This window comes from Octodon degus, unplaced genomic scaffold, assembly GCF_000260255.1.
Source record: "Octodon degus isolate 3935 unplaced genomic scaffold, OctDeg1.0 scaffold00311, whole genome shotgun sequence".
In the NCBI taxonomy this organism is placed as follows: domain Eukaryota; kingdom Metazoa; phylum Chordata; class Mammalia; order Rodentia; family Octodontidae; genus Octodon; species Octodon degus.
Window position 1 is genome coordinate 978,189 of NW_004524887.1, and position 23,997 is coordinate 1,002,185.

At 37.4% G+C, this 23,997-nt stretch overlaps 1 protein-coding gene across 1 annotated transcript in view; it reads right to left on the reverse strand.

The window, feature by feature from the left end:
- The window catches only part of LOC101574641 (attractin-like protein 1), a 699,390-nt gene that overhangs the window by 102,803 nt on the left and 572,590 nt on the right, over positions 1-23,997 (reverse strand). Inside the window, exon 10 of the mRNA XM_004647547.2 lies at positions 17,764-17,878. Within this exon, the coding sequence (XP_004647604.2) occupies positions 17,764-17,878 (115 nt within the window). The remainder of the gene's footprint in view (positions 1-17,763; positions 17,879-23,997) is intronic.

The following is a 23,997-nucleotide window of genomic DNA, read 5'->3' on the forward strand; positions in this document are numbered from 1 at the left end:
TTCCTTCCTTCCTTCCTTCCTTCCTTCCTTCCTTCTGAAGCATTTAGAATTAATTTATAGCAAAGTACCAAGTATGTGACAAATTGTAGTAGAATGTATGAAGTGACCACATAAGAGCTAGCATCTGGGAAGTTAGTGCCGAGGGCACAGGTGAGCAAGAGAAAGGAGGAAAATAATTAAACACATGTACTGAACTTCTCTTATACTTTTGAAACAATTTATACCCAAGGTGAACAGTACTGCTGTTAGCTCCTCTGGGCAGGTAGAAACATGTAATGAAAGATTTAGAGCAGTGGATGAAGTAGTGGACTGAGGACAGGTGGGGAATGGGGATGTGTTCCACAGAGAAGGAGTCTCATTGGATGTCCTACTAGCAAAAATGAAGGACCTGCACAGGAGGCTGTTGGGGAGGAAAGTCCAGCCAGGGAAATCAGAATACGCAAGGGACAGAGGTGTGTTGCTTTTATAACAACAGTATTTTAAAAGTCACTTTGGAATGAAGTGCCAGTTCTGTGTGAGACATTTAACGTTTCCCTAAAGTCACCATATTTGCATGCAATACATATCAAAAACATTAGTCTGGCATTTTGATGGCATGTAGAAGGATAAGATAAATGGCAAACATGACCTTGGACCATGAGAGGTACTACTGTAGCTAAAACTAGCTGTTCCCTTCTCTTGTGCAAGCAAAGTGGCAGGCATAAACACAAAAAGCAAAATAGCAGAAAGGTCAGGAAGGGACAGAGGGGTCCTACTGAACTGCAAATGGGAATGTAGCCAGCAGTGAAGGGTAGTTGGTTTTAGAAAAGGGGTTAGGAACCCAGAAACAACTACTGAAAGTAAAGCCCAAGGGGGCTCCAGTGGCAGTTCTGCCACAAAGGTGGACTCTGAGAAAGTCTCTTCAGATGAGCCTCAGTTTCCTCATTTGTCAAGTAAAGGGACAGAACTACCTCTAGAGATGCTTTACATTCCATGTTTCTGTAGCCAATGGCATTTGATAAAGCTGAAGATACAAATTTCCAAGCAGTATGATAGGTCATTCAGGGTACAGGTGGAAAGACAAGAGACATTTGATGAACCTGAATTGAATGCTGGGAGGTGATTTCAAAATTGCCTTGAAAATGTGATAGATTATGTGGGACTGTCCTGCTTTAAGGTTATATATGGTGAGATTTTTGGACTTATGTGCAAACATGAGAAGCATAGAATTCTTTATCCTATTTGTAAAATATAATCTAATTTTTAAATGTTTTATTATCATATTATGTAGGGACTTAAAGTTCAACATATCAATACTTGATGAAAAATACCTGTTCCTTATTATGCCTAAGATGTTTGAAATGCAGTGAGATAGTGAGGTTAAGCTTCATAGCCTAAATCATTTGATAATAACAATAAGCTTGTCTTCTGGATGGTTAACAACCTAAGTTTGCAGACCAAAATTAGAGAAAAAGGAGGGCTACAAGGAAAGCCAACATTTTGGCCCTAGCCTTCTAAGGTCAATTAAGACTCAGGACATATGAGAACTTGTACTGTAACGTCATGTAACTCAGTAGTGTCCCAAATTTTCTGATCAAGGAGATTATGGGGTCAAAGAGGAACGTGATCGATGACGTAGAGTGTGCCTAAGGAGAGTCACATGGAGAGAAGACACTCTCTCAGGCTTTCACAGAGAGCACATTGGCCAAGCATTGGCCGTGACTCATCCACATGGCTGACACTGACAAAGGTTCTACAATCTGAGGCACAGGATCTCAGCATAAATCCTGAGGGCATTTCACTGACCTTCTCAGATCAAAAAGCTACAACTCTTGTTGCACAGGTCCTGCTTTACCTTGGTCTTAACCATCCAGTAGAAAAGTATGAAGACGAAATATAGGAAGTAAAGCCATGTTGTTATGTTGAGCTGTGGGGGACTCAGGTCAATAATTTCTGACATTGCCAGTTAAACAGAAGACCCAATGCTATTATGGGCTACTGGTCTCTTTTTAGAATATTTTGCTGAGTTTACACACCTATAATATTCAATAACGGAACTTAAAAAAATGGGGTATAACTATGAATGTCCATTTTGTATCTGTGTATTCAAAGTGGTTGGAATAGATATATAGTTGCATTCTCTTAATGAATAGAATGATTTTTTCTAATGGTGTTTGTAAGTAGGATCACAAGTCTGCATCTTGTACAGCAATTAACCACTAAGAAGAATATATGCAGTGTATTATTTGTTGAAACTGTACTTTCGATTTGATTTGAAACTGTCTCATTGCTATATGTTTATCAATAAAACTTTGAAAAGAAAAAAAAAGAAAATGTGATAGATTATTTAAGAAGCTCAATCAACTGTTTTAAGTTTCTAGAGAGATGAGAACAAGAAAAAAGAGAACAAAATAAAATGGAATCAAATTGCAATGAAGACTGTTCAATAGCATAATGATTTAGTCCCGGAAGTAATAAGCATGCCTCTTGGAGAAGTCTTTAGAAATTTTCTGTCCAAGATGGTTCTGGACAGGGTCACCAGCTGTGGCTGCAGGCTGTGGGAGGAGCCAGATGTCATTTCATTGCCCTTCTTAGCTCGTTGTTTCTGCAGTTGTACAATATTATGCATAAACAGAGTAATACCAAATTACCCCATTTATACATTTTATGTATCTATTAATATGGACAACAGCTTCCTTTCCATTTTACCAGTAAAGTTTTGAATAGGAATGCAACTCAGCCTCTCCCCATTATAGTTCGGCCTTCAGAGCTAATTGCCTTGCAGAACACTTAAGGAGTCATTTTTCATTATGATGGTGAGGAAGGGGAAGGCAGATGGCACAGCCATGTTATTGATTTGATGATCCTTGTCTGGCTTGTTGGATAAATGGAAATGAATGTATGGTCACTGCATCCAGACTTTTAGAGACTTCAAAGTTCAATTCAAATTATATTAGATGGCAGGTTCAGGGGATAAAATTTCATTTATCTCCTGAAGACTCTGAATGATAATCCCAGGGATCACACTGGGCTCTTCAAACCATCTCTCTGGAGTCCTGGGGACCAATTTAAGTAAGAGATGAACTCCGTCTGTCTCTGTCTCTGTCTCTGTTTCTCCCCTTTTGTGTCTGTCTGTCTGTCTCTCTATGTCTCTATGTCTCTATGTGTCTGTCTGTCTGTCTGTCTGTCTCTGTCTGTCTGTCTGTCTGTCTGTCTGTCTGTCTGTCTGTCTCTCTCTCTCTCTCTCTCTCTCTCTCTCTCTCTCTCTCTCTCTGTGTGTGTGTGTGTGGGTGTCTTTCCTTCCCTCTCTCAAGTTTCACCAGGGCTTTCCTGCACAACAGCCCTGCACATAGGGCCCATCAATTAGGGAAAACTGCTCATTTTGCATGGGCTATGCTCATTTGCAAATTATAAGGTGGATAAATGGAGATAGATTACTCACTTTTCAGAGGACCATTAACTTTTCCCCTAAAAGCCCATTGAGAAAGATCATTGTGGGTTTAAGGAGTTAATGTAATGATAGTCCACATTTACCTTTTGTTAGCATTACATTTCTACTGCTGGTGATTGTCCCTCTCCTGGGACTTTAAGAATGCAGGGATAGCCACACTAGAATTACCTTTGCTAGATATTATGGCACATGGTATGGCAGGATATGAGATTCAACCAGGACTTTCTGTCCAAACTTAAACATACTGACACTGAACTTTCTGGGGACCCACTGGGCAATAAGATGGTCCTGAAAAAATGTTTATGTGTGAAGAAGGAATTTCCAGGGCTCTCACTCCTACTTAATTAGCATTTTACAAGTTTGCTGGTAAGAGGACATTTTTCAAAACACTTAGTTTTCTTTTTTGGTATGAAGTTTCCTGTCTATCATCTGCTGAGGTTGGTTGTCATAACTATTGTTGGCTGGTTAGATTTTACAGCATGGTACAGCATACACAAGGGAGAAGTAAAGTCCTTGCTTGTATGAAGAATTCAGAGATCTTGGCTTCAGCTACAACTCAGCTACAAATTCACTGAACCTAGATATATCTCTTCCTGTCTCTAGCTCCACAGGTTCCTCTTCTTCCTCCTCCTCCTCCTCCTCCTCCTCCTTCCTCTTCCTCTTCTCCTCCTCATTCTTCTCCTCCTATTTCTACTTTTCCTCCTCTTTTTTCCTACTCTTCCTCCTTCTTCTTGGCAAAATGTAAGATACAATTACATGACTTCTATGGCTATTTCCAAAGATGTAAAATTTTTAACATTCTCTCACATTCAGGGTTATTTATCCACCCTTGTGAAATACTCTGGACTGAATATTTGTGCTCTCCCTATTCTTTGCCAAATTCATATTAAAACTTTAATTTTTAATGTAACTGTATTTAGAGGCAGTGTCTTTGGGGAGAACTATATAAGGTTAACTAAGGTCATGAAGGTGGAATGTTATGGGGGATTGCTGCCCTTATAAGAGATTCTTTGCATCTCTCTACGTGAGCAAACAGCAAGAAGGTAACTATCTGCAAGCCAGGAACCAGGAAGAGTCCTTACAAGATGCTGGCCTGCCAACCTCCAGAACCATAAGAATTATGTGTGTTGTTTAAGCCACTCAGAATGTAGTAGCCCAAGACAGGCTTCTGTTAAATTTCTCTAAATATATGTAATGTTATGTATTTAAGTTACGACAAGTTAAAAGTAAAAATTCTTAATTGTCAGTTTTCTGTAGATCATGGTATCAAATAATCAGGAGAAATAATGGGTTGGGGGGAGGCTGGTGTGTTCTTTGCATTTTATTTGTATCCACAAAATTCTTTTTCTTCAAAGGCAGCTTTCTTTTCTTTTTTTTTCCACTTATGTATTTGGTACAGGGTCTTGCTACAACTCTCATAGTGATCCTCCTGTTCTCAGCTTCTCAAGTGCTGGGCTTGCAGGCACAAGTCATCATGCCCAGTCTCAAAGCACCCCAGGGATGTGGCCAGCACAGCAAATTGCGAGTTTCTTTTATTCTGTAAGTTGATATATTGAGCCTCACTTTATTTATCTCTTTTCTTCTTTTGACCACAATAATCACTTTCCACTCAATTATAGAAAACTCAGAAAGGGATGGTAGGAGAGAAGGCAAGGAGAAGTGTGTTATCCATGTTTTGTTTTTCAATTCCTAAGTTCTGAATTTTCATGTGAATTTCTTTCTAATTGTTTACCTTGAAAGTATTTGAGTTAACTTTTAGGTCTAATTTTATTTTTCCAGAATGTTTAATTAGTCATGTTCACTAGCTAGAAAGTTTTTCATCTGTATTTTCTCCTGTATTTCCTTTACATATCAAACAATTTTTCTCATCTAACCATGGCACAAAGATAAAATGTAAAATGGGAAGACTTAAAGAGACACTACTCAGTAAGAGAAAAACTTGAGTTATACCCAAAGGCAAATGGTTATTTTTTTTTTCTCAGATCTAAAATCCAAGCGAACAAAACCAAAACAAGTTAAGTGAGCACATTAGCATAAGTTTTGGTTTTTTTTTTTTTAATGTATCTAGTACAGGATCTACAGGGTCTCACTACACAGAATGGACTCATAGTGATTCTCCTGTTTTCAGCCTCCTAAGCACTGGAATTATAGGTGTGCACCACCACTACCAGTCTCAATCATCATCTCAGCTTGCCCCGGGGTGGGGATGGCATGGCATGTGGAGCTGGGAATGAACCCCGGTCCCTGCATCTGCCTAAGCAGGCACTTTAGTCCACTGAGCTATCTGGATGGCCCTAGCATGAGATTTTTAAAGCTAATCAGTTATCTGCTAGGTAGATTTTGACATTAGTTATCCTATGCATAATAGTTATATGGACTAATATTTGGAGCTTTATTCCATAAGATTCAAAATAATTTAAATTTATGGTCATAAAGGGTAGAACCAAATTGTGGTCTTCTAAATTTAAACCTAGTACTTTTTTATTTTTTATTTATTTTTAAAAATCTATTTATTTATTTATTTATTTATTTATTTATTTGGTACAGAATCTCATTATGCAGCTTGGACTCATAGTGATCTTCACATCTCAACCTCCAGAACTGAGATTACAGGTGTGTATCACCACACCTGGTTTCAGTGGCCAGCATGGTACAGAGCTGGCATGGTATGTGGTACTGGGGATTGAACCTGTGTCCTTGCACTTACTAGGAAGGTGCTTAGACCATTGAGCTATCTCCCCAGCCCTAACCCTAGTAGTTTTTTTAAAAATATATTGATTACAGGGTCTCACTATATAGATCAGACTCATAGTGATCCTCCTATCTCCAGCCTCCCAAGCACTGGGATTACAGGTGCATGCCACCACGCCCAGTGCATTCAATTGCCATCTCAGTGTGCCCCAGGTATGGGGCCAGCAAAGCACACCAGGGATTGAACTCTGGTCCCTGCCTAGTCAGGTGCTTTAGTCTGCTGAGCTATCTGGCCAGCCCATTTTTTAAAAAATTATGCAAGAAACAAAGTTCAGATGATGGAAATAGAATAACTTTGTGATTTAATATGTGTTATAATAAAGATATATTAATTTTTTGTCATTTCACTAATAATCTGATTTTTAATAAAACTTAAATCTAAACAACTGTTTTTATAATTATGTTCCATCGGAGGTAGAATTATACCTTTGATGGGCTTAATTTCAGTTCCAAGATAAATCCAATCAACCATGATCATGGGCTTGAAATGGAATTTTACTTGGTAAATGTTACATTTGAGATATGCATTTATATATGTATATATAATTTATAAATAATTAATTTTATCCATCGATTAAATATTTATCAGGAAACTACTAAGTTTCAGGAATTTGTTGGCAGCCAGGCATTTAAAGATAAAATAAAATATAGTCAACATAAGCCACTCCTCTCAGAGAATTTTCTACTTGGGAAGAAAGTTAAGAAAAATACAGCGACTTTGACTTATGTTAGAAAACCATAAAGAAATGAACCACCCTACTGGGAATTTTCCCAGAGGAACTGAAAACATCATATCATAGTGATATATGTGCACCTGTGTTTATAACAGCACAATTTGTGATAGCCAAATCTTGGAAACAACCAAAATACTTGTCATCTGAGGAATGGATGAAACAGATGTGGTAATTGTATACAATGGAGTATTACTCAGCAATAAAGAATGATAAATTCAAACTTTTTATATTTAAGTGGATGCCAATTAAGTGGCATCATAAGTGAAATAAACCAGACCCACATGTGTAAATATTGTATAGTTTCCCTAGTGTAAGAAATCAAAAGAAGAAATAAAAAAAGAGAGATGCAATACAATTAAAAGGAAAGAAAAAAAAGGAAAGCAAGAATTTAAGGATTAAACAATGAAGAGAGGGTAAGGAGAAAAGCTAGGAAACATGACAGGGGCAAAGCCGTACATTTATATGCACAAGATGGCTAAGGCAATGATCCTGAGAATCTTCAGCAGGTTTTTGAAATTAGCAGTTAATTGGTATGATTCTCACCCTGACTAACAATATATTCTGATACCTGTGAACTAAGCAACTGCACTGAAGACAGCAATGTGTAATACTAGGGCCATGCCTGGAATGCCTGACATTCTGGTCTTCTAAATACATAGTGTTTCTCATGTCATAACAATTACTGCTATACTGTCTCTCAAGTAGATGTTTGTTTTTTTAAAAAAGGTAATAAATGAAAACTAGAGACAAGAAAAAAATATGTCATAGGACTGTCCTGCTACAATGCTGTATATGGTTAGATTTCTAAATTTCTGTGTAAAAATATATAATTGTTTATTCCAATTTTTAAAATTTTTTTTCTTCATATTCTGTAGGGATTTAAAGTTTAGCATATCAATACTTGATGGAAAATATCTGTTCCACATTATGTCTAAAGTGTTTGATATTCAGACAGATAGTGAGGTTAAACTCAATGGCCTACGTTTTAGGGTAATAATATCACAAGCTTTTTTTCTGGAGGGTTAACAACTTAAGTTTGCTGACCAAAAATTAGAGAAAAAGAAGGGTTGCAAGGATAGCCAACATTTTGACCCTAGCTTTTCAAGGTCAGTGAAGATACAGGACATAATAGAACCTGTACTGTAACATCCTGTAACTCAGTGATGTCCCAAATTTTCTGATCAAGGAGATTATGGAGCCACAGAGGAAAGTGATCAATGATGTAGAATGTGCCTAAGGAGAGTCATCTAGAGAGAAAACATTCTCTCAGGCTTTCACAGAGAGCAAATTGGGCAAGCAATGGCCGTGACTCATCCACATGGCTGACAGTGACAAAGGATCTACAAACTACAGTACAGAGTTTCAACTCTGTACTGTAGGAGATTTGACTGACCTTGACAGATACAAAAGTTGCATTTCTTGTTATATAGGTCTTGCTTTGTCTTGGTCTTAACCATCCAACAGAAAAGTATAAATACAAGATATAAATAGTACCACCATATTAATATGTTGAGCTATAAAAGGCTCAAGTCAACAACTTCTAACATTGCCAGTCCTATGGAAAACCCACTACTATTATGGACTACTGGACTATATTGGATTATTTTGCTGAATTCACACACCTACAATATTTAAATGGCAATGGAATACCATCTCTGACAAAACTAAACAAAAAGGGGATATAAATGAAGGACCATTTTGTATCTGTATATACAAAACAGTTAAGATATATCTACAGCTACTCTCTTAATGCAATGAGAAGAAAGATTTTTACTAATAGTGTTTGGACAGGATATCATTTCTGCATCTTATACTATAAATAACTACCATGAAAACAACACTATGCAATGTACTAATCATTCAAACTGTCTTACTAACCTGTTTTGAAACTGTCTCATTGTTATTCATTTCTCAATAAAATTAATAAAAAGAAAAAAAAGAACCAGAAAATTTTAAGGGATCTTGATATTGAGGGGCTGAAGACACTTCAAGGAAGACGTGGCATTTGAACTTCTTTTAAGAGGGAGATAGCTTTGCATGCATGAGAGACAATAGTAAGTATGGTAGATCTGACACATACACTCAAGAATCATAGGCAGAGGGCTGGCCAAATAGCTCAGCGGATTGAAGCACCTACTTAGGCAGATGTAGGGGCCGGGAATTCAATCCCTGTGCCTTCTGTGTGGGCCCTGCTCCTGGAGGGTGCCGACAGGGCGTTTGATACTGGGCTTGGTGGCACAAGTCTGTAATCCCAGCACTTGGGAGGCTATTAACAGAAGGATCACTATGAGTCTGATCTATGCAGTGAGACCCTGTATACTCTGTACACACTGTCCTAAACACAGAAAAAAGGAAGAAAAAGAATCATAGGCAGAAAAATAAATAAATATGAAATTTTAACAGCAATCAAAAGCACAGTCTTTTCTGTTTATCTTCCTTATTGCATAGATGAGGAAAGCAAGGGTCTAAGAAATTAAAGTGAATGTCCAGACGGCCCCAGTTAGCTAGTGCTGCTGTACAGACTGGCGAACGCGAGGACTCTAAGTCTATGACGGACTCTAAGTCCACAAGGATTTACAAGTGAGGTGATAAGAGTGATGTCATCCTTTGGCGGCAGTCCAGCTGAGAGGAGACCAGCGCTTGAACAAAGCATGGCAGAGTCAGAATGGAGAAAAGGTGGCTACTGTATGTGCTGTAGGGGTCAGATCTATGGGCTTTCAGACTAGCAGGCTACAAGAGAAGAAAGGAAAAGTAACTTGAAGGTTTCAAACATGAGCCATTCTGAAACAGGCTTTAGAAAAATAAAGTTGCAGGAGAAAAGCTGGTCTGTAGAATCAGGAGACTTGATGGGTGTACTATGAAGGGAGCCTCTTTACAGGTAAGCTGTAGGTGAAGTACTGCTGTTCACATGAGAAGTCATGGATGGAGCTTCATATGTTTAGGATCAGCTGCTTAGTGGCTTTTCTAAGGGAACAGAGAGGACCAGGAAGCTGGCTAAGGAGGGGCTGGCAGGAATGCTTTCTGGATGTAAGGGGCAGATGAAGGAGGTGCTCTGCAGCCCTGGGTCTGGCGGTCGCATGAGTAGGTTCCTGAGCAGGACCAGTATGTAGAACAGCACTGAGGGAAGTGGCTGGAGAAGCTGGAATGTGACAGTTGAACACAGCACAGGCATGATTACAAGTGAGAACCAAGAAATGACCTTGGAGGATTGGCCAAATAGCTCAGCAGATTAAAGCTCCTGGTTAGGCAGACACAGTGGCCAGGGTTCAATCTCTGGGGTGTGCTGAGGGGGTGACTGAGACTGGGTGTGGTGGTGCCTGCCTCACCCAGCTCTTGGAAGGCTAAATACAGGAGTATCACTATGAGTCTGACCTATGTAGTAAGACCCTGTAGACCCTCTACTAAAATATAAAAAAAAGTAAAATAAAATAAAATAAAAAAGGAAAGGAACTTGGAATGAATATTCCTGTTCCTGCTGCAGAAAAATATTAAGTTTAGCACTTGTACACCCATTTTATCTTACCACGTTTCTCATTGATTATAGCACTTAGCACAAATTGCAATTATGTGTTTCTTTGCATGACTGTTTGTTTTATGTTGATATCCGCACAAACCATGACCTGTAAGAGGGCAGAGACGGCCTAGTTCATTAAGGTGTACTCACTTCTGGAGTATAGCAGATGATTTTAAATATGCCTTTAATGAATAATAGCAATAAAGGAGGATTCACAATAATGATGTTTTAGACAGAAGATATAATTATTCCCTACTATTGATTTTAAAGTTTTTGAATGTCAGATGTGTTGGAGATAGAGTAGTATTTGTCAACAATAATCTCAGACATTTATTTTTATCTCTGTTGTTTCCTGATCTCTCTGTCTAACTTCATAGTTTACTTTCTTACACCTTTTCTTTCTTGTTTTTGTGGACACACATGGTGGCTGTAGCAATATTTGTATTTAAGGGTAAAAGGTAACGGAAATGCCAGATTATTATAATGAAGTTTTGATGCAACTCCGTAGTTCTGTTTCTTACTCCAGCCCTTTATAAGGAAGCAAATGCTAAGAAAAGATTGGCTTATGGGTTTCTACCCGAGGAAAGTTATGGAAGAAAAATAAGCTTGAAGCAAATGATAACTCAAAGACGTCTAGAAAGTGAAATCTGCCTTAGAAAATTGGCTTGAGAAGCAAGATAATACACAAAGAACCATATCTGGAGCCATTTCCGATACCACAGAGAACATTCCACCCCACAGCGGCCCTTGAGATCCTTTTTCTCACTTCTAAACTAGGGGCATCAGGAGCTAGCTACATCTCTTAAATATGGTAAGAAGATTGGGAACTCAATCTTAGCAATATTACTAAGAATCGTTTAAATTCAAGAAGTGAAATGCATTATTCTTGTCACTAATAAGCAATTATAGAAAAAAAGCTTCCCAACTTGTCCTGAGTATTTGGAAAGGTAAGGTAAGGTACTATTTACACTATTTACAAGTAATTCGTTTATTCTCCCCACTTCAAACTGGTGTGAATTAACATAATTTGTAATAGAACTGTACAATGTGGTTACAGTTAAACACATCCTAGGAACCTATTCCAACCCTATCCTTTCATCTTTTCATCCAGGAGAAAATAGAAAGCAGGCAGTGTGCAACTTGCCTGGGATCACATATCCGTTAGTGGCCGAGTCTCCAGCCAAGGGCGTGTGACCCCAGCTCCACACTTTCCACACGTTGGACCTTGTACATAACTGCATGCTCTGTGTTCTGTTATACAGAGTCACTGTTTCATCAGCAGATGTGCTGTGACATGCGCATATCGTCATTTTCCAAATTTTTGTAGTTAAATCATCAGAAAAGACCCATCCTTCTTACGCCTTTGGCCCCATGCTTAGCACAGAACCTCCAGGCACTTCCTCTTTGACTCTGCAGGAATAAGGGCTGTCTAGAATAGCCCTGAGCCTGAATTCAGAGAAGCATTATAGAGGCTGAGGATCCAGTGAACCTGGATTTGAATTCTGATTTTTTCACTTAACTAACTGTATCACCCATGAATAAGTAATGTAATTTTGCGGAGATTCAGATTATTTATTTATTTAATTTTTAAACATTAAAAAAAATCTTTTTCTTTATTTGGCACAGGCTCTCACTATGCATCTCGGACTCATAGTGATCCTCCTGTCCTAGACTCCCCAGCACTGGGATTATAGGCCTGCACCACCACTCCCAGTTTTGGTGGCCAGCTCAGTGCACCTGAAGGCTCTGGGGCTAGCTTTGCATGTGGTACTGGGGATCAAAGCCGGTCCTTGCACTTGCCAGACAGGCACTTAGACCACTGAGCTATCTCTCCAGCCTCAGGTTATTTCTTTACTGCAGTACTGTGGATTCAGTTTAGGCTTCCTATTGAGGAATATTCCCAGCATTTTTTTATGTTTTATTTTTAGGCAAGGATGCTCAAAGTCATTGAGTTGCCTGGGCTGGATAAAACATGAACTTCTCCTGTAGATTACAGCTGTGTCCTCTATACCTAGCTGAAATCCTGCTTTTTATGGTACCAGGGATTGAACTCAGGACCTTGCACTTGTCAGCAGGCACTTATTCTACTGAGCGATCTCCCCAGCTCCCCATCCTATTTTTTAGTTATTAAAATTTGGAAAGTCATAGCTGTTTCATAGTCACTAAGTTGTAAGTCATAAACTAATGAATATATTATATATAAAGCAATTAACACAGTGCTCATAATTATTAGTTCTTGTTCACTCTTCTCTTTTCATTTAATTAGGCTGAAGTTCCTTTTGTCATTATTATAAATAGGTAATGTATTCATGATGCTTTCGGGTAATTATCATTTTAAATACTATAAAATATTTCTAGACTATCCTTAAAAATCTGACCATCCTGCCAAAACTAAGTCTAAAGTAAAAAAATTCAGACTTTCCCGCAATATTCTCCCTGATAATGTTGAAATTGATCATACACGAGGGAGGATCAGATCAAAATGTTATGTTTGATTGAAGCGCACAGTTTTTCAGCAGTGGACATTTGGGATCCTGGGATTTTTAACCCAATGAGAAAAGTTAATTTGCTTCTCATTAGAGAAAATTTATAAACCGTGGTATCCATCAGCCTCCATCACACAGTGATCGCAATCATTATCATTTTCAATTTATGCTTTTGCAAAGCTCTATTTACTTTGTCTACATTTCATCATGATGTGACTCTAAAGTGCTTGGGGACAGTGCTGTCCGGAGCACATGGAGATATGCTTGGTTGTTGCTAAATGTGCATTATTTTTGTGGGAATGTCAGTTTTGCAACAACTTTGAGATGAGAAAATGGCTATGTGGCGAGTATACGCCAATAGCACGGATTTCGCATTACCTCAAGAGTCTGGCGGTGCTGTAGTGCTCGCTAGAGGAAAACAGGAAAGAAGGGGTAGCTCTGCTGGGTAGGGAGCAGAGAACCTGATTAGTCCAGCTTTAGGAATGCCAAAAACCTATCTAATAGTTTTTGGTTTACTATTGTAAGCCACCTAGGGGAAGAATTATTCTCAGTGATCTAAGCTCATTATATCAAAAAGAAAAAACACGATAAAAAGATGACTACATGGGTAATATAAGGGATAGATATGCAGGTTTTCATTTTTGTTTGCTTAATCTCTGAGGAGAGCAGGGGGAAGGCAGTTCACTCATTTTAGACAGATGTTGAAAGAGCCAATTCTAATTGCTACTTGCTAAATATCACTAAAATAATTGTTGATGGCAAAAGAATAAAGATGGTATTAAAAAATGACACTAATTTCTCCTGAATAGAGATAGATAAATGAGCACCTATATATTTCTGAATCATTCTTTTTTTAGTGCTGAAATTCAACGGCTGAGAAAAAAAAATGTGGTGGCTGGTATTAGTTGTCAATTTCACTGGTTCAAGGAATATCTAGATACCTTTAAAGCTTTATTTTGAGTTGTGTCTGTGAGGCTGGTTTCAGAGATCAGTGTAAGTCTGAGGGGCTGGGGTCTACAGCACCAAGCTGGGTAGGGACCCAGAGACAACAAAGAAGGGGAACTCCCATGTCTATCTCCTGGAAATGAGATACATTGCTCTTTTCAATGGAAACTGGAAGTGAAGTTCTCCAACATTTGAGAGCTAAGACACTAGCAGCTCCTAAATTCTCAGTCCTTTGCCCTTGGACTGAGTTTACACCAGTGACTTGCCTGACTGGGACTTTTCGATTTGAGCTTGGCTGTGTTATCAGCATCTCAAGGTTCCCCAGCTCTCAGATGACCTGTTGTGTGATTTCTGAGCCACTCCCCTTAATCATATGAATACGTTTCACTAATAAATCATCTCATATATTTACACTGGTGTCTGTCTCTCTCTCTCTATCTCATCTATTCTGTCCTATTGCTTCAGTTCTTGGGAGCACCTGGACTAATACAGTGCAACCACCATATTCATAGGTGCTTCTGCCTCCCTATATCTTCAAACTCACGAAGACTCTCCTCCACATCCTCTTCAATGTCTTTAACTTCCTTGCCTGTACCAGTACTGGAGGAAGCTATCCAGAGTGTGGGGCTCCTAGGAGAGGAATCTAGAAAACAATACACAAATTCTAGTCTAAGCATGTTATTGACATGAACTAAGGCTTATAGATAAAACTGCTGGCTCAAGGTCATGTTTCCTAGGTAGACAACTAATATCATCTTCATCAGAAGCATTTATGAATATCCTTTCTTGTGTAGGGAACTGTGATAACACTGAAATATATGTGGACTTTCTATAAAAGTACAATAAGCCGAACTCTAGCAATGAGATAACTAATGTCAACATTTCTGTTTGAGGGAGGCAATAGGACTTCCAACTTCACTGAAATGTATTTCCTTTTAAATGTTGGGTGATACTATTGTGAGTTTTAATTGACTATGCACATACCAAAGGCTTTTCTGAAGAACAGAGATAATTAGTGACTGATATGTATATTGGTGTCAGTAATTTCCTTGGGCAAGGGAAATCTAGATAACATTAGAAAATTTCTCTCTATAGATATTTTGTAGTGGCTGCAACATGTTTTGTTTTATTATTTCTCAACATTACTAAAGTTCAATGATATAGAAAAATTGAAAGATTATTATAATGAACATCAATAGCCCCACCATCTAGAGTTGACCATTAACAGTTCACTTTGCTTGCTTTATAATTTATCAGTCTGTCTACCCATTGTACTACTCACCCATTAATACAGCACATGATTTTATATGTTTAAAAGTAAGTGCAGATAACAGGATATTGTATTTTGAAGGAGTAGTAGAATTGAAGAATATTCTCACTTTTATAAGATTGGTTGGAAAATTTCATTAAATTTAGGAAACAAAACAAAGAATAAGCTTACCTGGAATTATGCACAGATATGCATCAATGTTCACCCTTTAAGTTCTGGAAAAAGTATGTAAGTTATTTTAATGCTTTGTTTAACTATGTCAACCCTCTATGCATTTTCAGTCCTTATCCAAATACTTGGTTCTCTGACACATGGGCTGCCAAGCGTAGAACAGCAAGCTCTGCTAATGATTAGGAAGAACTACTTGTAATCCTATCAGCCAGTATTCTTGTTCTTTGTTTACACTCTAATGTCCCCCTCCAAGTTATTCTTAAGTGTAGCAATGTAGCGCTTTCTACATCTTGCTCTGCTCATTAATAAAGTGAGTTTTTTCATTACTTATAGCGATGCCTTGAGATCAAATGTGAAAAAGTAAAATAATACTTTGCTAAAGTACAGCACTTTGCAATCTGTGATACTATTATCATCAATAATCACAACACATCTGTAAGAAAACACAGCTGAGGTAATGGTTCACAGGGCTGCATGGCTTTTTACATCATTGGGAAAGATTCAAAGGTTAAAGGGACAGAGTATTGGCAGCTGCCTTCACGCTCCCTATCAGTCTAGTCCTCTTGTCAAGGACCTAGAAGAACTTCAGTATACATCACATGGACTTGCTTTCATTAGCGAAGTGTTTGTTTTGGAATTCCTCCCAGCTTTAAAAGGATGCTTCCATTAGCTGGGCACGGCACCCATGATTATCCATCTTATCTGACTGGTACCAAGTGACACTACTTACTGAGCGCCATTTACCTTGGTGGTGTGGAAGGAAGAAGGGCAAGGCACTCGCTCAACATGCAGAAAGACATGGAGAAAGTGCATTTCTTTGAATAACATCTAGTAATGATTTTTGAATAAAAATTTCTGAAATGAAATATCAAGGACATGAAATGATGGAAAGTCTCTCTGCCTTTGTGGGGAAAATTCTGCTGCATGGATACATAAGGTTGGCAAGGATGAAGTGGGATGTTTTCCATTTTGCACCTGGATGAACACAAATTAAGGAAGCGAGGAGTAAGGCCAAAGCTGACTGGGTTAACAAGCAAAGATATAGAGAGAAGGGAGGCAAGCTTATAATTAATTACTATTCTCGAGAGTCTGCTAGATCTCTGGCACTTTATGCTTCAATGGAGTTGAAGAGAAAGATTTGAAGTCACCCTTGCCCTCAAAAAGCATAGCTTCTAGGTGGGGTATGATGGTACACACCTGTAATTCTGCATGTGGGAAGGTGAGGCAGAGGATTACCATGAGTTTGAGACCAGCCTGGCCTACATAGTGAGTTCAAGGTCAGCCTGAACTGTTTGGCAAGACCATGTCTCAAAAGTGAGAAAGAAGGGTGGACCAGATAGCTCAGAGGATTAAAGCACCTCCTTAGGCAGACGCAGGGGCCGGGGGTTCAATTTCCGGCCTTGGGTAATGGCCCTGCCCCCTGGGGTGCACTGAAATGGAGAATGAGACTGGCCTTGGCGGTGCATGCCTGGAATCCCAGTGCTTGGAAGGCTGAAAAAAAAAAAAAAAACAGAAAGGATGACTCTGTAGGATCCTTGTAGGATCAGACTACAGGAGTCTGATCTGTGAGGTGAGACTCTGTAGATCCTGTACTAATTACATAAACAAAGAAGTCTTTTCAAAAGATAAGAAAGAAAAAGAAAGCATCCATCCCACTAAAAGTCAGGTAAAGAAGACAATCAGGAGAAAAGAAAATTACAGATTTTAAATGGACAGGATAGGATGTATGAAGAGAGAAAAAGAAGTGTGATGTATGATTAGACTCCAAGTTGTATTCAACATGTGTGTTGAGCGTCTTTACAATGTACACAAAAACATCAATGAAAAACATCTAAAGGGATATAAATGATTACTTCCAACATCAAATCATACTTTTCACTCAGGAAAAGGAGAAGCAGAACAGACTAGTTATACTTAATAAAGGAGAAACTTTTTGGCCCATGAACTCAGCCAAGTGGTACTGGGAGCGAGAATATTTCTTGAACATGAGATGCTTGCATCAAGGTAGCACCTGCAGACACCACTAACCACACAGACATACAAGTTTCCTAGGTTGGTTCTGCATTCCTGCTGCAAACTTCTAATCATATTTACTCTTTGGCTTTTATCTAACACACATGCATTGTGAAAAACAAAAAGCGATCCAGAAGGGTCAAGAACTTATATGTCCTATTACTGAGATTTCTTTCACATTGTAGTTAGAATAAATTAGAGTGTGTGTTAACACATGTACATGGGCATATAATACATAAATGTAAATATATTCAATGCATGTTTGTAAAAAATTGCTAAATCTGAATTTAGAGCAATGCAGATATCTAGATAATTGAGTGAAAGCTTGTATGGTAATACAAGTTTACATTGCTCTAGGACTGCTCAAACATCCTTACTGCACTGTTTGATGGCACTGTTATTCCTTCCATGGTTTTGCCAAGCTGCTGTTGGCTGCTCACTTGCCATACCTGACTGCCCGGGCGGTGGGGCGCCTGATGATCCTCTTGGCAGACAAAGAAGCACAGTCAGAACAGCAGCTCTGTTCCCAGCACAGGGTTCAATGGCTATAGGCTTGGGTGCACCCTGAAAAGAAAAACCCATTGTAAGTCCACACAGTTGATGTGACACTGCTGCCTTCCTGCTTTTGCCGCCCTTTACCCTGCTGAACAGTACAGTCCTGGTTTGGGGGGACACCTGGCACAGTCGTGATGTAGAATCAGTTTTTGCTCAAATAACTGAATGCATTTTATTATATATGATGTACAACTAGTGAGACATTTTCTTTTTTTTCCAAATTACTTCTCATTAATATTGTGCTGTATAATCCCTTATATCTAATTAAGTGACTGCAATTCCAAATATTCTGTGGACACATCTTTTTCTTTTTGTAATTATTATTTACAATCTACATTGAAAGTGTAGAACATGATATGCATAATAAAATCATTACTACAATTAAGTAAATTCACATATTCATCACTCCACATAGTCACTTTTTTTCATTTTGTGGTAAAATACTTATAATCTATACTCTTTGTAAGCTTTTAGCACACGGTGCGACAGTACCACCTCAGCCCTTCTAGCATTAGCTCTCTAGACTTACCCTAGAAAACTGCAAGTTTCTACACTTTGACTGACTTCTCCCCATTCTCTTTCCCTCCCTTTCTTGCTGACCATAGTTCCACTTTCTGCTTCTATGTAATTTGGTTGTTTAAAACATCCTCATATATAACATCTTTAACAACTCTTTAGTGAAATACACTTTAATAACTGACCAATGCATTTGTATGAATAATATAACAAATAAATTAATACATGAAAATAAGAATAATAGTACTCTCGTTTTATTAAGTAATTACTATGGGATGGTGGTATGGTGTGTGTGCAGTTGTCCTCCCAAAGCTTCATTCAGTCATTGAGGCACAGTTCTACAGTTTGTGATTACTTCATGATCCAAGGCTGGGATTATGGGTCTGAGTACTGCTGGGATTATGGGTGTGAGTGCTACACCCAGCCTGGGGCAGAGAACCTGAAGGTAACTTTCTCTGTAGCCCTTGTTGCTGTTACTTCTCCCTTTTGTTCTTGCAGTTTTGCTGCCTTCTGCTGCCATGAACTGCTGCCCTCTGCCATGTACCCCTCTGCCCTGGAGCCAGCTGAGTATGGACTGACACCTCCAGTAACTGTGAGCTAAGTAAACCTTTTCCTTTTTTCAGTTTTGGTGTCAGGTATTTGTCCCAGAAATGAGAGAAGAGTGAGACAACTGGGCATGCAAAGTACCACATATATTAAGTTACTTATATCTTACCACAGTGGAGCAAGGTAAGACTCTTGAAGCAAGAGGGTATAAAACTCACTCAATTCATATAGCTAGGAAAAACTAGCAGGCTTAGCACTTCAGCTCAGGTACATGGCCTCCTGAGTCTGTGTTACTAAGTACACAGTGCAACTTATGTGTGTGTGTACAAAGATGTACTGCACACATGTGTATATAAGTATACAGTATGCACACAGACTCTCTCTGTTTCTCTCTCTCTCTCTCTCTCTCTCTCTCTCTCTCTCTCTCTCTCTCTCTCTCACACACACACACACACACACCCCTTGCAAACATATACATAGAATTTGAGTTTCAAAACAACATGACCTTTGAAACAGTGAAGATATCATTTTAGCATAGGAATGGTTTTGGTTACAATATTCAAGGAACCACAGGTGAGAAATGGTTGATAAATAAAAAAAAATCTCTACATAAAGTCAAAATTTAATTAAAAATGCTATGGATTTAATTGTTACAGCAAATTATTTATTCATGCTTCCTTTCTCACTAATGATACCCAAAATTTCAAAAGACATATAGACATATGTAGTCATTCACCTAGAATATTCTAGAATATAGCTGTTGCCAGAAAGTTTAATGAGGCATTAAAGATAAAATATGCTCACTTTCATGTAAAACTTAGACTGAAATTTCTGGTGACAATGGTTTTATGTGGTTATAAAGGATTTCTTCTTTATAGCAACATAAATCTCATGTTTTAACACTTACTCATATAGATACATTTTGGGAGTTTGCAATATAAAGGTGAAGGTGGCCCTAGTGCTGGAAGCAAAGGGCAGTTAAATGTTTCAGGAAGATGCTGTGGGCCATGCTGCACCACTTGTACCAAGTTACATGATCTATGATTTGATACTTTAAACCTTACTCTTCATTTAACATAGTTATCTTTGAAAATGTTCAATCAAAATCAGCATAAGTACATAGATATTCTCAATGATGTAAATATTTAGACACTATGCTTGCAATATTTCAAGGATAAAAGTACTACGAATGTCTCCAACCATATTTCTAGACTAAACTAAAATTTATGTTAATTTTATAATCACAAAATATATATAAAAGTCAATTGTGTACACTGTAGTAAGAGAATACGAAATGAAATCAGAGTGTGACAGCAATATATTAGAATATCAAAATATTTTTCACTGTATATAATAAATAAGTGGCCATATCTACTAGCAGACAAGGGTTTCTTTGTGCACTTGTTTTTCAGCTCCCAGTGTAATAACTGACACTGGAATACCCAAAATTACATTATAAACACTTGGCTACAAAAACTGTAAACAGTAAATTTTAAGATTGCCAAATTTAAAAATCTTGAGAAACAATATTTCTTAGTTTAGACGTTTTAGGAAAACAATAGGAAAGTGTTAGTTGGTCATATTGCCAGACCATCACTCTACTGTTTTTAATACAGCAGAAAATAGTTTTAAATATCAAATGCTCATGTTTAAATATCAAAATATCAGGGTGAGAAAAATTAGCAAAATATAACTGTAAATATCTAGCAAATATGGCTTCATTATTTAACACTTTAGACATCAGAAGCTCAGCAGCATACAGGGACAGTGGGGTAGAACATCTGGCTTGTGGAACAGGGATTGTGCCTTGGTAAATGCTATTTCTATACAATCTTCCTTAGAGTCATTATCGCACTTGTATCTTACTGCTGTTGTTTAGAAAACACTCAAAAGTGTTTTTATTGATAAACCATGCAAAAGGAGAAGATAATTCCATTTTAAAATCAATGTGGCTTAAAATTTGGTCTATTTTTAGCTATATAAGAGATTTCATCAAAGGATATTAACAAAAATATGAATTATTCATTATGTTCAAAATATTAGTTACTAGCACAGCTCCTTGACACTTCTGGAAGGAACTCATAATTAAAAAAATTATTTCTTAAGGAGCTGGACCGAATAGAATTTTCAATTCAGTATTTCAATTAAAAAGGGATATTTGTTAGCACTTGAATTTTATAACAGAAAACAGCAAAATCCTACAGATGATAACATTTCTGCTACTTGGAGGTTTGTCAGTTGTTTCATGATAAATACATAACCATGAATCAAAATCATTTCACAGTAATATAACATGTTCACTGAACTATAATTTATCATGCATTTTCCATGGCTGCTTTTGAAAGAGATAAAGTATGGGTTTATTTGTCCACAGCACTCTGCAACTGGGGCTTACTTCTAGGCTTGTTCATATTTATTGTACTGCAAAAAGCTAGTGCTAAACTGTACAGAAAAATTACTGAAAGTTATGTAATTAGCATTTCTTGTTTCTTAAATACACAACAGTTTTATAAAAGACGTGCTTGGTTCATGTTAGTGGGTTTGAAGTTACTGTATTCTCATTTTAAAGTTGATCAAAAGGCAAAAGGAATTACATTTAAATCTTCCCACTTTTAAAGTATTAACAACAAACATTACCAGAGAAGCTTATGGAATCATAAGGATTTTCAAGATGAATACTCTTAAACTCACAATAATTTGTTCTGAAAGTGAAGCTGCCTTTGAATCCAAGTAATGTTCCAGGAAACTGCTTGGACATGAGCCACGTTTAGAAAACACAAATGGGCAAAGCTGGTTCCATGTTTCTTCTTCAGTGGCCTCTCCAAGGGTAGCAAGTGACGTGCTTCTAGATGTCATCTGAGGCCTGTCACAGCATACCCTACACCTAGAATCTGAGGACTTTATAGAACTATCTATACCCAGAGCCTAGGCATTAAAGCTACACAAGGATTCACATTTTTTAAAAAGGATGTTATGTCATTTCTCAAAAACTTTCTGAATTTTCTATAGTTCCAAAGTAGGGCTTGCAAATGTTTTAGAACTTGTCTCCCAGTCTTTTATTATAGGTTCAGCTAACATATTGTATGTCCTTGAACCTTGAAGGCAGGCAATTTATCAGCTGCTTCTTTGTATTATAGCCTCTCCTAGAGCACACGGTATAGGGTAAGTGACAGGGTGAATGAATGAATAAATAAACTTGTCACAGACATTGTTCAATGTAACTGTAAGACAAGACAGTTCTTATCTAAATTATGTATATTTAAAGTAATAATAGAACACTGGAAAACATCGACAGTTAACATACTGAATACTTATTTTGTGCCAAGTGCCACGCCTTGTGCATTATTGTGTGTAATTACATAGCAGGTATATTAAAGAAATTTATTTTCCATTGTATATAAGTGAAAAAATTAAAATTTAGACAGATCGAACGATATTCTCAGCTAATACAGGAATTGGAGCTCAGATCTGATTCTAGGTACTTAGTCGTCAGTATTACAAGAAAATATTATTTAAGAAGCCAAGTAGACTCATTCTCTTGACTTGTTTACAGAAGAAACCAACTTAGAATTCCAGTTATAAAAATTATATACATAAGCCTGTCCCGCGTGTGACCTCCATTTCAAACACTAGAGAGTCCTAGGGCCACGTTAATCACTGTCCAGCTGTGTGTCCTGGGCATGTTATGAAAGCAGTTTCTCCAAAAAAAGAAAAGAAATAGGCAGGCTGGCTAAGTTTCAGGCTCTATTTCCTCTTTAACATGCTGTGATTATAATTCATCAATTTCCCCGGAATCTGTGATAGACCAATTTCACTAATTATAGTGAACTTTTACAGTTCTAATACTTTGTAAGTTTTTTCCCCTGCTCAGACACTTTCAAATGGAAAATCAAAATTTTAAAGAACATTATTATACCATATGATGAATACATCATGTAAGACTAACTGGCTACCACTGCATGCCAAGAAAGCAATTAGAAAATTGAATCAAGGAATTAAGGATTACTGTGGATATGTTATACCTGTCAGCAGTAATAAGTGTTTTGACAAGAACAGAATAAAGTCTGACAGTAAGCACAAATACTAATCTGATAAATGAGTGGAATATTAAAAATGCAAACAACTGTACATTAATCACTCTTACACTTCCCTTCTGAAATATATTTAATGCTATTCTTATCAAATCCACCTATAAATAAGTCTTCTATAACATATGCATGACTTGGTATTTCTAGCGTAATGAGTGTTTATATTGACATGAAATTTAGCTTAACGGAAATTTAAATTAGCTGAATTAATTTACTCAGCATCAAATTAAATCACCCTTGTGGCTTGGATCACAGTTAATCAAGTGTGTTGATTCCACATGATCAACAAATATCAAGATTTCAGACTTCAAGCAACAAATTTTCTTGATTTTATTGTTGAAATTTAGGAAAAAATAAAAGTAAAAGTCTTATTCTTTGCTTATTTACTTTTTGTTTTACATGACATGATAAAAGGGAAACTACATTAGCTGGTTTTACTCAATAGAAGATTTCATATTAATAAAAGAAATTAAGCTAATGGACACTCAAAACACCGGGTCAAACTGCATTAGAAACCAATTCAAAGAGAATAAAGTAATACATGTGGGAACGGGTAAAGCAATAAAACATAACATTCACAGAATTACTATACTGCTCCTGAGGTCCTAAAGGTATTGCAATTGTAAACTATTTTGTATCATAATGCATATTTTCCATTGCTAACAGGCCTCCACATTCCATCTCTGTTCTTACTACACACACACATACGCACAAAACATATGCACATAGTGAAGGTTGATATGTGTAATATAAATCTGGTTTAGCTAACTTTTTCTGTAATTTTGACTCTGTAGCAGAGAGTTAGGGAATGAAGAGGTTGGATTGTAATACGTAGCAGCAGCTTTCTAACCTTTTCCCCAAGGTACTAAAGTTCCAAAAAATTAAAATAGGGAATTATTATGTTTATTTGAAATTTCTCATAAGCATGAATTTGTCAAAAAATACGTATTTCTTTGCACAGGTTTTATTTATTTATTT